At 43.5% G+C, this 16,428-nt stretch overlaps 1 protein-coding gene across 1 annotated transcript in view; it reads left to right on the top strand.

Moving 5' to 3' along the window:
• The window catches only part of TNS3 (tensin 3), a 242,445-nt gene that overhangs the window by 181,150 nt on the left and 44,867 nt on the right, over window positions 1–16,428 (top strand). The window contains exons 19-21 of the mRNA XM_059819048.1: window positions 4,924–5,096; window positions 5,449–5,566; window positions 5,662–5,745. Coding sequence (XP_059675031.1) covers window positions 4,924–5,096; window positions 5,449–5,566; window positions 5,662–5,745 — 375 coding nt within the window. The remainder of the gene's footprint in view (window positions 1–4,923; window positions 5,097–5,448; window positions 5,567–5,661; window positions 5,746–16,428) is intronic.

Below are 16,428 nucleotides of genomic sequence, written 5' to 3'. Positions count from 1 at the left end.
ATCAGATCATGTTGGAACAATTCATATTTTTAAAATATTTTTAGCTAATACTATGTTTTGAGTGTTGTGACTGTTGTGACTGTATTATCAATGGTATTTCTGTTGTGAAGAGCGACTTCTGGTTGTGCAATGCATAGGGTAAGTGGTGCTAAAGGAGTTAAAAAATACAGAAATTTGGGGAAAATGAGGACCCAACACATCTTTGCTTTCTTGAGACTATAAATTTAAAGACATTTGACTAGTTGAGTGGCCACTACAAATCAAGGAGAGTTATCTAAACCATAAAAACTTTATGATTGTTTAGTTTGTGATGGAATAGGAGTATAAGGGAGTTTCCTACTTTTTTTTTTCCCCGCCATGTGAACTGTTTGTTTATTCTGCAGAGACGGCCATAAAAAAAGATTTTTATCACTTACCATAAGGTTCCTGCAACCACCTTTTCCTCTTTACGTCCTCCTTAGGCCCTATGCCTTTTAGGTTGTAAGGTTAAACATAAAGTTAATTTTACATTTTGGAATTTCAAATTAATGTAATGGTATTAGTATTCTGGAATGTATAAATTTGTTTTAAATGACCACTTAGAAGCATTTCTTAACCAGAAATAGAGTTTTGTAAATGTAAACTGAGTCCTTGTAAATTAAGTCCTTAATCTCATTTACAGAAATACATATAATACTCCTAGTCCCTCACAGGACTGATGCTTGAAGATCGTCAGCTAACTAACAGGGAAGAAGAAAGAGCAGATGCATTCAATGCTTTTTTTGCCGTAGTCTTTAATAACACCAAGAGACCTCGGGCTGCCCGGTCCCCTGAGCTGGAGGACCACGAGTGTGGGAAGAGTGACTTTCCCTTTGTGGACACGAAATTGTCAGGGACCAGCTCTATCAGCTGAATGCTCACAAGTCCATGGGGCCTGATGGAATTCATCCCAGAGTGCTGAAGGAGCGAGCGGATGTTACGGCAGGACCCCTCTCGATCATCTACCAAAGGTCTTGGGAGTCTGGGGAGGTCCCCGATGACTGGAAGCTCACCAGCGTTACTCCAATTTACAAGAAGGGTGTGAGGGAAGACCCAGGGAACTACAGACCTGTTAGTCTAACCTCAGTTCCTGGAAAGATTATGGAGGAGCCTATACTGGGTGCTGTTGAAAAGCATTTGAAGAATAATGCAATCATCAGGCACAGTCCACACAGGAGCCTATACTGGGTGCTGTTGAAAAGCATTTGAAGAATAATGCAATCATCAGGCACAGTCCACACGGGTTCACAAAGGGCAAGTCCAGTTTAACTAATTTGATATCCTTCCATGATGAGGTCACCTGCCTGGTGGATGAAGGGAAGGTGGTGGATGTAGTTTTCCTGGATTTTAGTAAGGCTTTTGATCCTGTCCCTCCCAGCATCCTTCTGGAGCAGTTGTCCAGCTGTGGGATGAGCAGGTAGATGGTGCGCTGGGTGAAGAACTGGCTGAAGGGCAGACCTCGAAGGGTTGCAGTGAACAGGGCTACATCTGGCTGGTGACCTGTCACCAGCACTATTCCTCAGGGCTCAAATCTGGGGCCAGTTTTGTTCAATCTTTTTATCAGCGATCTGGATGCAAGATTTGAATGCACCCTTAGCAAGTTTGCTGATGATACCAAACTGGGAGGTGCTGCTGACTCTCTTGAGGGACAAGATGCCTTGCAGAAGGGATGTGGATAGATTGGAGCATAGGGCAATGATTAACGGGATGAAATTGAACAAGACCAAATGCCGGATTCTGCACCTGGGACGGAGTAACGCTGGGCACAAGTCTAAATTGGGAGAGGAGTGGCTGAGAGCAGCCCTGCAGAAAGGGGTCTGGGGGTGCTGGTTGGCAGGGGGCTCAACAGGAGTCAGCAGTGTGGGCTGGCAGCCAAGAGGGCAAACCCCATCCTGGGGTGCATCAAACACACCATAACCAGCCGGTCAAAAGAGGTGATTGTCCTGCTATATTTAACATCGGTGCAGCCTCACCTTTAGTATTGTGTGCGGTTCAGCACCCCACAATGTAAAAAGGATGTTAAGGTATGTTAATGCGTCCCAAGAAGGGCACCAAAGCCGGGGAAGGGGCTGGCAGGCATGTCCTGTGAGGAGCGCCTGAGGACTCGGGCTTTGTCTAGTTTGCAGAGGAGGAGGCTGAGGGGCGACCTCACCGCTCTCTGCAGCTTCCTGAGGAGGGGACGTGGAGAGGGAGGTGCTGAGCTCTTCTCCCTGGGACCCAGGGCCAGGACGCGTGGGAACGGCTCGAAGCTGCGTCCCTCAGGGGAGGTTGATGATCTTACAGGTCTTTTCCAACCTTAGTGATTCTGATTCTGTGAATACCAATGCCACAAGTGTATGAATATCATTGATGATGAAGCCCTCTTGTTAATGTGGCAAGTAAAATCTGTGCTAAATCTTAAGGCCTGTTTTGACCCATCCAAAAGATAGACATTCTCTCTCATAAAATAGTCTACAGGGCTGTGTTAAGTAGGAGAGGCATGTTCCAAAAGAAATGGAACCTTTAATAGCTTGGTTACAAATGGAGCGAAACTCTCATGTGTTGTTCCTGGCTCCCATTGTCTCCTGTGGAAGAGTGGTGGGACTGGCTCTCAGATGGTCTCTTCGAGGGCTGAGATTCTGCACGGTGATTCCCACTCATTTTTCTTCACAGAAATTAAGAATACAAAAAGAATTCCAATGCAAAAAGTTGGTAAGTTCTGGAGTAGTGTGAACTCTTCATTCCTAAGTGTCTTCAGTTTCAGTAGAAATCTTTGTGACTTTTTAGCATCACTTAAGAGGTTTGGAAGATATTAGGTATCCAAGGAACATGTGGATGTCACATTGTGGGACATGGTTCAATGGGCATGGTGGGGTTGGGGTGATGGTTGGACTTGATGATCTTACAGGTCTTTTCCAACCGTAGTGATTCTGTGATTCATGTGCTTTTCTTTCCTGGCTTCAAAGATTTGTTTGATGCATATAGTTTGGTCACGATGTCTTCAGAAGAGACTCTTTCCACCTGAAAGACCACACATAAAGTTTCTAGGCAGGGGAAAAAGGGTTAAATAAGTGTTTAAATTATGGGTGCTTAAAAAGTATTTTAGTTCTCAAAATTGTACCATAAAACCAGAAACTCAGCTGTGTCTTATCCAAGATGTGCTAAGTATATTTATATTGACTTGGTAAAATAAATAACTGGCTAAATTTGGACCCTGAAATTTAACCCTGTTGGTGGAATTTTCAAAAGTGAATAGCAGGGTTTTATTTATTTATTGGCTTTAGTAGTAGTGACTGTCACACTGGCCTTGATGGCAGCAGAGCTGGATTTTTGAAAGTGTCTAATTCTGTAGTTTTACAAGAGATTTATTAATATTTTTAGGATAAGCCACTATTTGCCAGCAAGTTATTCAGGTTGATACGTATGTATGTCAATGCAGAATCACTTAAGTACCACAGATTTTAGTCTGAAATCCCTGTCTATATATTAACCTTGAATAAAAAATGTTCTCCTATACAGAGACCTGTTTGTGCATTGATGCTCTGGAATTGTGCTGTATAATCAAGGTGAAATGTCTATAATAGAGGCACTTACGCTGCACGCCAGATTTTACACCTTGGTTTCTGTCAGCTCCTTCAGATGAGGAAATGGATGTGTGCGGAAGGTACTCTCCCGCAGCGGCTGGTTCAGCCCTCGTGCTGATTTAGATGAAGGGCACACTTTGGACTCCTACTGTTACGTGTCTGTGAGCAGGGTGTGTAGGAGATGTGCTTAATCAACACGTACTTACAGTGGGAAATGATTAAAAGAGTTTAAATGACACCAAGCAATGAAAATAAGGTCTTTTAGAAATCCTCAGCTCTTCTAAGAGACATAGCTAATTCTCAAAGATCTTTTTGCATGTATAGACAATAATAACTCTCAGAGGAGTATCTGAAAAGTTGCTACGCATAGTGTTATTTTTGCGCTGTCCTTGTGACTACACAGTAAGGACTGCTGCGGGATCCTTATCGTTGACTTATTCTTACGACGAAGGGTGGAAAAAGCAGTTGCCACAGGAATATTCTGAAAGTGCCTCTTGGTGGGAGTGGATGACTAAGTATAAAGTCCTGCTAATCATAAAGCTGTATCTAATGACACTCTCTTAATAGTGGCTTTGGAAACAAATACTACTTTATGCCTTGAATATCCTGGATTGTTCTGCTGGCTCGGCTTACTCTTGTGCTCCGTTCCTCAGACTCCAAAAGGTTACAGCTCCTGTGTGTATCTGTTTGACAGGCTGGATAGATGGGAACGTGTGGACCTGGCATTGTGGGACATGGTTTGGTGGGCATGGAGGTGTTGGTGTGGTGGTTGGACTTGATGATCTTACAGGTCTTTTCCAACCTTAATGATTCTGTGATTCTGTAATACCTAATCTTTGTGATTAAGCATGATTGGCATGTGTGTCACAAAAGGTGTACAGTGAGCTGGGTTTAGAAGGGCCAGGGTCTGCATTAGGTAAAAAGCAGCTGGTTTTTGGGGGGGACAGTGCAGTCCTGGAAAGCATTTGCTGCTGAGAGCTGCTGCGTGTTAGAGATAGGAGGAGAGGTGCCCCATTTGGCCCCTGCTGCCAGGCTCTCCTGGTGGCACGGGGCATAGCCTCTTCCAAAAATGAAGCAGCAAAACATGCTGCTTCACTCCTCTGGAACCAGGTGTACTGCAAATATGTTCCAACTTGTGTCAGCAAGCTAACTACAACTGACTAGGTTTTTTTTTCCCCACCTGTGTGGTTTTGTAAAGCAGTTGTGAAACCAGTTATTTCATGAGCATTCTTGAACGGAATCACTGTGAAGGCACAACAGTGAAGTTTGTTTTAACAGCTCTAACTGAAAAAAAGAAAAAAATAGTTTATTAATTAGTTTACCTATTTTATTTCAGCAACAGGTATGCAAGATGACGATGCAACAGCGGGAAGGATCAGAAAGTTAAGCGTCGGGCAGTATGACAATGATGTCCCTGGGCAGCCATCGTATAGCAGGTGTGGATGGCTGAAGTCTCCTGCTGCTGACCAGCCTGTAAATCCAGGATCACCCATTCCTGCAGGGGAGACTAAGGAGGTAAACAAAAAAGAATATTTTAAAGAAATATTTATTGAGGTGGATGGCTAATAGGGAGTCCCATGTTCATCTTCAGTGTCCACAATCAACGTGAAGCAATTGGGCAGTTGCATCGTGGCAGTAAGAAGAGCAAAAGACTGTAGTCGTCTCAGAAATGCAGTTCAGTGTTTAAGGATGTGCTGCTGTTGTCCTCTCTGTGTGTTTGCATGGTTTCAGTGTTCCAAGATCTCTCTGCTGGAACAGTGGATCAGATTATATGAAACCTTCTGTAATCTGATGAAAAATGCCCCCCTGTGTTGTAGAGTTAAGTGGGAATTTTCACTGTAATTTTGCTGCTTTATGCCCTTTCCAGATGGCTGTTGCACGGTACCAAGATGAAATAGATGGGGGAATCTTCTCCCCAACAAAAAATGGAAATGAAGCTGCCCCATCCACACCAGCTTTTCCCCTGTCACCAGAAACATCATATGGTAAGGAAATGTCTGTCTCTATTTATTTATTTTAATAGCACTATCAATATTTTAGCTGTTACTGAAGAGGAATTGTACTTTTCCTTCTCTCCTAGTGAAAACACCTCCACTATACCATCAGCGGATTCCCTCCAGCCAAAAGGTCAGCAGCCCGTCTGAGCTGTACAGAACCAGTCCTGGTAAGGCACCCCTACTTCTTAAATAATTTGAAACTGAACCGTCTATGAAGGCAACTAACACAACAGCAGTTATTCCTTTATAAATAGGACATACACCTGGTGAATTAAGGCTGTGCATGTCGGAGAAATAGAATTTTGCAGTACTATTTTAAACATATCAAAAAGAAGTAAACAATGAAGAATTATCCAAGAAAGATTTAATGCTGCTAATTGCCAACAGGGAGTCTTATGTTCACGTTCAGCGTCCAAAATCAGCGTGGAGCAATTAGGTTGTCGCATCATGGCCGTAAGAGGAAACGCAGTTCAGTGTTTGAGGCCATTCTACTCTTGTTCTCCATATGTGTTCGCGTGGTTTCAGTGTTCCACAATCTCTCTGTTGATACTTGATAATATCAAAATAGTACTGTCAGGAGACTTGAGTTCCTTGTGATTTTTAGTAGGTTTTATCTCCGTCTGAGGGAAGAGAGGTAATATCCATGTTGCCATCTTGCCAGGCAAGTGAAGCTGACAACAGAGCTTGGCAGTAGCTGTGCTCAAGTCAAGGAGATCCTTAATCAAAGGAATTTGATTCCTTTGGAAATGGAAAGCAAGCATGGAAAAGTAGTTGGTAAGAGATGATTACGTGGTTAAAGATTTAATGTGATCTAGCTATGAATTTTATTAATAAAGTATTCTTCTTTGAGGCCTTAACTCTTTGCTGCTAAAAATAGCAGCAAAGCTATTGTTAACTGTCACCTTTTCTGTGTGAAATTATTTTAAAACAATAATTTTTAAAAAAAAAACTATTTCACGTGACTCCATCAGAAAGTGCTGGACATAGAAGGAAGCCAACATAATTTATTTAAAACCTGAATAAAAATCACAGACATTCATTTAAATTGTATGCATTAGAAGATGTTCCGATGATAATTCATGGGTATATATAGTTTTATTGCTTAGGCTATGACTCTTTTCTCAGGCAGGATCTTGATAGTAAAGTTTCCAATAAATGTAACGGTGGATTTTGATTCAATAAGAGTTACAGTGTTGTGGTTTTAACTTTGAAAAAAAACCCTTCCTGTTTAATTTGTCTCATTTAATAGTTATCAAAAGCGAATAGCATCAACACAGAATAAAATTGCCTTTAGTAATAAAGCAATCTTCTGCCCAGTTCAAGACATCTCTTAATGGTTCAGTTGCTGTGGCTTTGCCCTTTGCTCTCTCAACTCTTAACCAATTAGTGGTAGATACCCTCCTGAGGGCAGCTTCAGCAAATCAATTACAGGTTGCTTACAGTGAGTTAATCTACTAAACACTTTGTTGTTAAATGGTTTCCATTGCTGTGGCTAAGAGTTAGGACTCACCCTGGAAAATGTTGTGGCTTTCATTGTATTTTGTTGGTGATTCTCCTTGCTTAATTCCAAATGCTGTCATCTCTCAAACGCTGGGTTTAGATACTCAGTTAATGGGATGCTAAAAATAATTCACTCTAGCTTAGACCAAAGCAGGTAATTCTCCCTTTGAATGCCCCTTTAAAAATGGTGCTCAAGGCGTACTGAATGCTACAGGTTACGTGCTCAGCTCCTTATGGCTTTGCTTCTAGCTGCAAACATCATGTGCTTTGGCACTAAGGTTAATATACTGTGTTTTGTTTTGGGCCCCTCACTGAAGAAGGACATTGAGGTGCTGGAGCGTGTCCAGAGAAGGGCGACGAAGCTGGTGAGGGGTCTGGAGCACAAGTCTGCTGAGGAGCGGCTGAGGGAACTGGGGTTGTTCAGTCTGGAGAAGAGGAGGCTGAGGGGAGACCTCATCGCTCTCTACAACTGCCTGAAAGGGGGTTGTGGTGAGGTGGGTGTTGGTCCCTTCTCCCAAGTGACAAGCGACAGGACAAGAGGAAATGGCCTCAAGTTGCGCCAGGGGAGGTTTAGGCTGGATATTAGGAAAAATGTCTTTCCTGAGAGAGTGGTGAAACGCTGGAAGAGGCTGCCCAGGGAGGTGTTGGAGTCCCCATCCCTGGAGGTGTTCAAGGAACATGTGGACGTGGCACTGTGGGACATGGTTTAGTGGGCATGGTGGGGTTGGGGTGATGGTTGGACTTGATGATCTTACAGCTCTTTTCCAACCTCTGTGATTCTGTGATTAAAGGCGTATGAGGTGGGTCAGCTAGAAAACATGCAATACACATACAATTAGCAAGCAATTCCAATTAGCGAGCACTTCTAAGAAATGTTAGTTGAGTGGCTTTTCCACCAGAGCACAGAAACTTCTATTACCGGAGGCAATATTAGAATCCTACTTTAAAGATTTTTTTTCTTTTCTCTCTTTTCCCTTCACTATTCTACTTTATTTATTGCCTTTATCTACAGTATCTATTTTCTGTTATTTACTTGCTTCTGTGTCTTCTCACTTCGGCAAGAAGTGAAGAAGACATCTTCTCATTACTTTTGCTAGCAATCCCTAACTCATGGCCAGAGCAAGAACGTTGTGTTTTGTGTGTTGAATGAGGCCAAGAATCTGAAGGGAAACGAAATAGCTGTTCCTCTACTTGAGACTGCTCTAATGCCCATGCGACAAAAATGACTAACAGTGTGCACTTTGCAAGAATTCTTAAAACAACGATTTGTAGTACTTTCCAGCCTTGCTCTTCTTTTAAATGCTTTCATGGCTTTTATTTGGGTAGAAGTTGGGAAACATACTGCTTTCTCAGAGATTTTCAACAGATTGAGGCCTTCGGAGTCATGGACTCTGGAGTCGTAATTTCTGCCATTAAGATATTGCCCCTTTTGTCTCAGTTCAGATCAACCTCGAATTCAAAATTGTTTTGTTCTGCATCTCAGCTTTGCTGCTTATCTGCATTCCAAGTTAGTAGTGAGGATGCTGTAGCATCTGGCTACCAATTATCTAGATTTCCTCCCCACTTCCTTGTAGAGAGTAGCTATCAAGTATATCAAGCTATCAAGTATATCAAGGTTTTAGAAAAGTATAAAAGAGTACATTTTAAAAGAATAATACATGGTTTTGTGTAGTCCATATTCAAGAATTACAATGACATCCAGTCTTTATGTACACAAAATGATAATATTATCTGTTCTTTTGTAAGTTATTTTTGTTGTAAACTGTGTAGCTTATATCTTGAATGCATCCGATTCTGATTCTTAAACTATTTATTGAAGTGAGGGGCACTATCTTCACTAAAGCCTGACAAAACCCTGTATGAAATGGTGCTCTGTTAGCCCTAGAAATCTTGATTTTCTTTCCAGGTGAAACCACTTCATTAGGGAAAGTTAGTCCAGTGTATCCATCTCCCTTTCGTTAGCTATGCCCTACCTCTTCTTTCTCGCCGTACATTTCTTCCTAGCTGGCGCAGGCAGGGCATCTTAAAGAGCAGGATTCCTTTCCAGGCCCTTGTTCTTTCTCAGACGGGAGCAAGTTTAACCTCCCACCGTCTGTGTTGAGGCACGCAGACCTTCCGTGTCAGCGCTGCCGCTCCAGTCATCACTGGCTGCCATGGTTTCACTGCCCTTTTCCTCGCTTTACATAGCTTGCAAGTAATACAGCACCCACGGAGTTCATTCTGAATTATTTTTTGAAAGACACCTTGTTTCTCAAGACAAATTTGAGCAGTCTATAAATTGGCTAGTGTTATAAATGCCCCACGAAAAAGCAGGCTCTGGATAGAACCCGGATACGGCTCTCTGAGTAACATAATAGCCATTGTATATCCCACGGGAGAGTCCCGCGCGTCAGTGAAGGAACAGAAGCGCTGTGTGTAGGCCATTTTGAAGTTTATAAAGGCTCTCTTGTCTCAGACCGCATACAGCTAATTGAAGTCCCTTTGTCTATAGAAGTAACAGATAAAACTCTAGCAAGCTCTTTGCCAGAGGACTGAACTCGGGCTAACCGCCCTTGCCGCTGGACATGAGGAGCTGCCCCTTCTTCAGCCCTGGCCGAAGCAGACAGAGCTTGGCAGAACATCTGCCTTCACAAACGGGCACTGTCTTGCAGCAGAAGGCAGGGATCTGTGGGACAAGGGGAGATTGTCTATAATCCTTCATCGATGGACTGACAAAGGGAAGACACGACGTCCTGGTTTTCCGTCTTTTCTGAACAGCCGAAGTAAACTTGCGTAGTTCAAGCAGTGCGTATGGCGGAATGATAGCAGTGCTGCTGGTGTGAGGAATCTCGGAGCCTTCCAGCGTGTATAAGGCCTTGCCTTTTCATACCCGCCAGGGAGCTTAGCCTAGGTACTGTACTCAAAGCTTGTGTTATGCCTAAGAGCTGCATCTTTTCTAAAAATTGTTGAAAGGTCATCTTTTCTCCTCATGCTGTTGTGGAACTCTTCAAGACCAGACGCTGGCGTATTTCCACGGTTTTTCTCATACAGACTCTGGTTTTATCTGACAGAGACATTGTAATCCTAAATTCCCCCCATTGACTAACATGGGCTTACTCTGTTACATCACCCAGTGGAGTGATGAGTGTTTCATAAATCTCTTAGAAGGCAAAACCACAGCCTACCAGATAACCTCATTACTGCATAATTCTATTACTGATTATAATTTTATACTGTTGTAATTTCATACTGTTATTCCAGGATTGTAATTTCTTCCAGTCACTGAGTTGCAAGGGAAATGTGCAATTGTTCGGTAAAAAAAGTCAAGGTTCTGAACTGAAAAAGTTTTCTCTGTGTCAGGAGGGTTAGTAGCATAGGGAATAGAAGTGATGCTAATTTGTGAGAGGGAAAAATTCCCTGTTTCTGATGCGCAAAAACTTTCTCAATAATATGAAAAGGTTTCATATGATATTGATTTATACCTGCCTTTCTCTCCTCCCTTAACTGCTTATATACGGTATACATGTCCAAAGCAAGAGATAGGTGTGGAACTTTTCCAGGCGTCTGGGTTTATTGGCTTAGAATATGAGTGCATCCACTTCAGTGGATGGTTATCATGAGCTCTGTCCTCCTGGAAATAAGGTGCATTTCGTTTTTTGCTGTTGTGATTTTGGGTTTGTGTTTTTTGGGGTGGTTTTGTTTTCTTTTGTTAGTTTTGTGGGGGTTTTGTTTGTTTGCTTTAAACATGGAGGCTATTAATGAGCAATAAAAAATACAAGTAGAGACAAGAAATTTATGTTGTTTACTACAAGGCAGATAGACAAGGTCCGTGTTATGTTTTTCATTGTCCTGCAGTTGACCTTGACACGTTTATCTCCTGGCTAAATACAGTGCTCATTTCCACAATATTTTTATAATGAAACAGCTAACGTTTCTTAGGTGTGATAAAATACACCATTTACTAGTGCATGTGCAGCCTTCATAGGCTTCAGGAGCAAGTAGGAAGGGACTCAGTTCTCCTGTTCGGATTCTACCAACATGAACATAATCAGGTCTTCCAGAAAGAGCACGTGGAATGCGGTAAAGCATAGTAATAAATGTCCAGAAGCCGATCCTCGGTCGTTGTAAAGACTGAAGTCAATATAATGTGCTATGATCTGTGTCACACTTTTTCCTCCCTAGATTACTTTCATTGACACATTCAGCTCAGTAAAACTAACCTTTATATAAACTTTTTATTGCACAAAGTCTGGAGATGACTTGATGTATTTTCAAGTCTTTACTGTCACAGACCTCCTTCCTTTTGCGCCACTGATCATAATACAGTTCTTAACATATCTTTCAAATACAAACATGGAAATTTTGTATCTTGTCTGGCCTGCGGAGAAAGAAGCAATGCATATTGTCAAAGATTTCAGTCTGGTAATCCAAATTCACAGCAAAGGTAACAGTGTTCCATCTCGCATGCTGAATAGATTAACAGTTTCATTTAATTTGCGACAGTCTGAATAGTGGAAAATTTGTTGTAATGGAAGAATAACAGATATTAACCAAAATACTTACAGTTTAAGTGTCTACAACTGAGCTGTTTGGTAATCAGCTTTAATTGAGCTTTTTTTTGTCCCCACTCAGTTTGGCTAAGACTTTAATGGGAGGTACTTTCCCAGTGCACACCAATTAACTTACCAAAGCTTTATTCTCTGGCTTAGAGATCAGAATGACATGATTTCGAGACTAATCCATTTAGCTAGCTAAATATGGACTGGTTTTGTTTATAGCCATGTTATGTGTTTCTACATAAAACTTTATAAAATCTGGGCGTATTTTAGCCGCTCATTAAAAATTCTAACGTGTCATTGATTCAGAGGAGTAAGGAATACAAATATGCATACCTGAATAAAAAAAGCTAGGGAGTGCCAAGTCCATGGAAGATAGTGTGTGATGAAGAAGTGGGACAATATAAATATGTTTTTCTTTGGCTGGTATGTTAAAGCTGACAAAAGATGCCATTCTTGTTAGTGAATTGTCATAAGAAAGCTCATTGTCTAAAGTCTACTCTGTCTTGCATTGGTTTTGGATACTGTCATTTGATAAAATATTCTGGAACAAGAATATATTTTGGTTTGTAACCAATGTTGTATCACATCACAGAATCAAAAATTCTTTAAATCTGATGTTTATGTCAAGACAAAGATATTTCATGGTAAAGCATTCTTATGGCCCTGTGAGCTAAACTTCTGCAAGAGGCGGGGTTTGGTGTGACCTACAGGTTGAACATCATCTTGAACATGAGACAAATACATGTGCTACAGATGGTCATGGAAAATACGTTGATTCTGACTGCTAGCAGAATGCATAATTTAGTGCGCATATACGGAATTCCATGTGCAGCTGCTCTATAATCCTGCAGAATTAAAACAAAAAAAACAGAGGATGGTTAGGTGCTTCAGCCATTACATTGAAGAGACGATCAGTGAAGCTAGTCACTGTCTCATCTACCTCCCACCCTCTCTTTGTAGCAGGATTTCCATCTGCACAGAAACACTGTGATCGCAGATCAGAACGAGCTTTAAGCCGTATCCTGCCCTGTTAAAATTGCATTGGAAAACAAATCACACACTGATTTGGAAAGACTTTTGGTTTATACTGTGAAAGTATTCACATTGCTCTTTTTTCTTGGTTTTCCTGGATGACTTTTCATTCCATGCAGGGAAGGTGCTGACTGATAAGCAAATACAAGAACTGAGACTGTCCCTCTAAAAAGGGAGGTTAACAGCCCTCTCAGAGGCCGGTTGGCACTGTCTGCATTATCCATTTGATCCAAGGCACTGCTGAAAAGTTACACAGAGTCTTCTGCCTAAAATAGAAATGTGAATTAACTTTTCTCACAGGGAAATGAGTGGCAGGGACCCTAAACGTAGAAACAAGCTCTCTGCTTTTTCACCCGCGCATTTTCTCCTCAAGTCAAATGTTGAACTGTGAAAAAGGCATGGCAGATCTTGTGATGAAAATGCTGTCCTGCAGGAATTCATTTGTAATCAGATTTTTAACTCAGGACATCTTTAAAGTCTCTTACACGTTAGAAGTCTTCCATCAATGGTAGCTCAACAGGTCTGACCACTCCTCGGTCCCACGCTGATACCATTAAAGCAAATAACTGCTGATAGGTTCTCTGCCAAGAAGAGCCACTCTGTAGACTTTATCCCTTATTTGGGGCACCTCACTTTAATCCAGTCTGTCTACTATTTGTTTGGTCTTGACTCATTTTTTATAACACTGTGAATTTAAAATGAAACAACTGCCTTTTTTCAAAAGGAGTTATTAACTGAGAAAAACCTGGAACCAGCAGCAACACAGAAAACAGCACCTGCATGCTTGGCAATACAGTCCACTGGAAACTCGCTTAATGGTGTATCTTGGCAGTTGACAGCCACACAATATTAAGGCTTTGATTCTGTCTTCAAAGCCTGTGTTGGAGATGCTCCCAAGCTCTTCAAAGACTGTCTGGCCGTCGGTGGCCTTGAGTGCCCCACGTGGACTGCAAGAATGGAAGTGGCTGCCACCAAAGTAAGACTAGGGAGTATTTAGGACAGATGCTTTTCAACCGATGGCCTACAAGTGTAGAATTTACTCACAGTGCCTAACAGAATGACCACGAACCTTGTGGCATTTTCAACAAATGACAAAGCACGCTGCTTCTGTGTAATTTTCCTGCATAACAAAGCATTTGAGGGGGGAAAACCCCCAAGAATATAAGGGAAATGGCAGGGGTGGGGCCTGAGCTTTGCGCATTTTGTCTAATGCGTTTATATGATGAAATGCTTCACTGGTGACTGCAAAATAAACATGAGACAGACCAATGAACCCTCAACATTTGACTTCGAAATATGTGGGCAATTTGATGACTTACCGACATTTCAAAATGGCACACAAAAAAGCTCGTGACTTGTATAAAAGGCTGTGTTGCGTTAATCTCTGTGCACTGTCAGCATTGCCAGTTGAAGCACACAAATACGCTACTAATAAATGTGCTAAATATACCTATGAGTTATAGTAGCAACTTGGAAAAATAAGTGGTCCACCATTTACAACAAACAATTCAAACTTCTGATTTAAGTATTGGATTTCAGGTTAATCCTTACTGTCTGCATATTGCTTACTTATTTTCAAAAAGTCTTGAAAAGAATCACAGAATCACAGAATCAGTACGGTTGGAAAAGACCTGTAAGATCATCGAGTCCAACCTGGGGGGGGGGGGGGGGGGGAAACAACACAACCACAAAACCCACGCCACACAACAACAATAACAAGCCACAACCCACCCAACACCACACAGCACCATGTCCATCAAGCTACATCCCACAATGCCACATCCACACGCTCCTTGAATACCTCCAGGGAGGGTGACTCTACCACCTCCCTGGGCAGCCTATTCCAGTGTTTCACCACTCTCTCAGTGAAGAACTTTTTCCTAATGTCTAGCCTGAACCTCCCCTGTCGCAACTTGAGGCCATTTCCTCTAGTCCTGTCACTAGTCACTTGGGAGAAGAGACCAACACCCACCTCTCTGCAACCCCCTTTCAGGTAGTTGTAGAGAGCGATAAGGTCTCCCCTCAGCCTCCTCTTCTCCAGGCTAAACAACCCCAGCTCGCTCAGCCGCTCCTCATAAGACTTGTGTTCCAGACCCCTCACCAGCTTCGTCGCCCTTCTCTGGACACGCTCCAGCACCTCAATGTCCTTCTTGTAGTGAGGGGCCCAAAACTGAACACAGTATTCGAGGTGCGGCCTCACCAGAGCCGAGTACAGAGGCACGATCACCTCCCTGCTCCTGCTGGCCACACCATTTCTGATGCAAGCCAGGATGCCGTTGGCCTTCTTGGCCACCTGGGCACACTGCTGGCTCATATTCAGCCGGGTGTCGATCAACACCCCCAGGTCCTTTTCTGCGGGGGAACTTTCCAGCCACTCATCCCCAAGCCTGTAGCGTTGCCTGGGGTTGTTGTGGCCGAAGTGTAGAACCCGGCACTTGGCCTTATTGAACTTCATCCGGTTGGCCTCAGCCCATCGATCCAGCCTGTCCAGATCCCTCTGCAGAGCCTTCCTACCCTCAAGCAGATCAACACTCCCTCCCAACTTGGTGTCATCTGCAAACTTGCTGAGGGAGCACTCTATCCCCTCATCCAGATCATCAATGAAGATATTAAACAAGACCGGTCCCAAAACCGAGCCCTGGGGGACTCCGCTTGTGACCGGCCGCCAGCTGGATTTCACCCCATTCACCACAACCCTCTGGGCTCGGCCATCCAGCCAGTTTTTTACCCAGCGAAGAGTGTACCTGTCTAAACCACAGGCCGCCAGCTTCTCTAGGAGAATACTGTGGGGAACAGTGTCAAAGGCTTTGCTGAAGTCCAGGTAGACAACATCAACAGCCTTCCCCTCATCCACTAGGCGGGTCACCTGGTCATAGAAGGAGATCAGGTTGGTCAAGCAGGACCTGCCTTTCATGAACCCGTGCTGGCTGGGCCTGATCCCTTGGGTAACCTGCACGTGTCCCGTGAGCGCCCTCAAGATGAGCCTCTCCATAACCTTCCCCGGCACCGAGGTCAGGCTGACAGGCCTGTAGTTCCCCGGATCCTCCTTCCGACCCTTCTTGTAGATGGGCGTCACGTTGGCAAGCCTCCAGTCATCCGGGACCTCCCCCGTTGACCAGGACTGTTGATAAATGATGGAGAGCGGCTTGGCAAGCTCTTCCGCCAGTTCCCTCAGCACCCTTGGGTGGATGCCATCAGGCCCCATAGACTTATGAGTGTCCAGGTGGCATAGCAGGTCGTTAACTGCTTCCTCCTGGATCATGGGGTGCCTATTTTGCCCTCCATCCCTGTCATCCAGCTCAGGGGGACGGATACCCTGAGGATACCCGGTGTGGCTGTTAAAGACTGAGGCAAAGAAGGCATTAAGTACCTCAGCCTTTTCCTCATCCTTCGTGACAAGGTTCCCCGCCGCATCCAGTAGAGGATGGAGATCCTCCTTGGCCCTCTTTTTGCTGTTAATGTATTTATAGAAGCTTTTTTTGTTGTCCCTCACGACCGTGGCCAGGTTGAGCTCTAGCTGGGCTTTCGCCTTCCTAATTCCCTCCCTGCATGACCTAACGAGGTCCTTGTACTCTTCTTCACTTGCCTGCCCCTTTTTCCAGAGGTGGTAAGTTCTCTTTTTTTCCCCAAGCCTCAGCATAAGCTCCTTGTTGAGCCAGGCCGGCCGTCTTCCCCGCCGGCTCTTCTTACGGCACACGGGCACTGCCTGCTCCTGCGACTTCAAGATTTCCTTCTTGAAGAACGTCCATCCTTCCTGGGCCCCTTTGCCCTTCAGGACCG

Source organism: Gavia stellata, chromosome 6 (assembly GCF_030936135.1).
Source record: "Gavia stellata isolate bGavSte3 chromosome 6, bGavSte3.hap2, whole genome shotgun sequence".
Lineage (NCBI taxonomy): Eukaryota > Metazoa > Chordata > Aves > Gaviiformes > Gaviidae > Gavia > Gavia stellata.
This window is presented reverse-complemented; position numbering and strand designations above follow the sequence as displayed.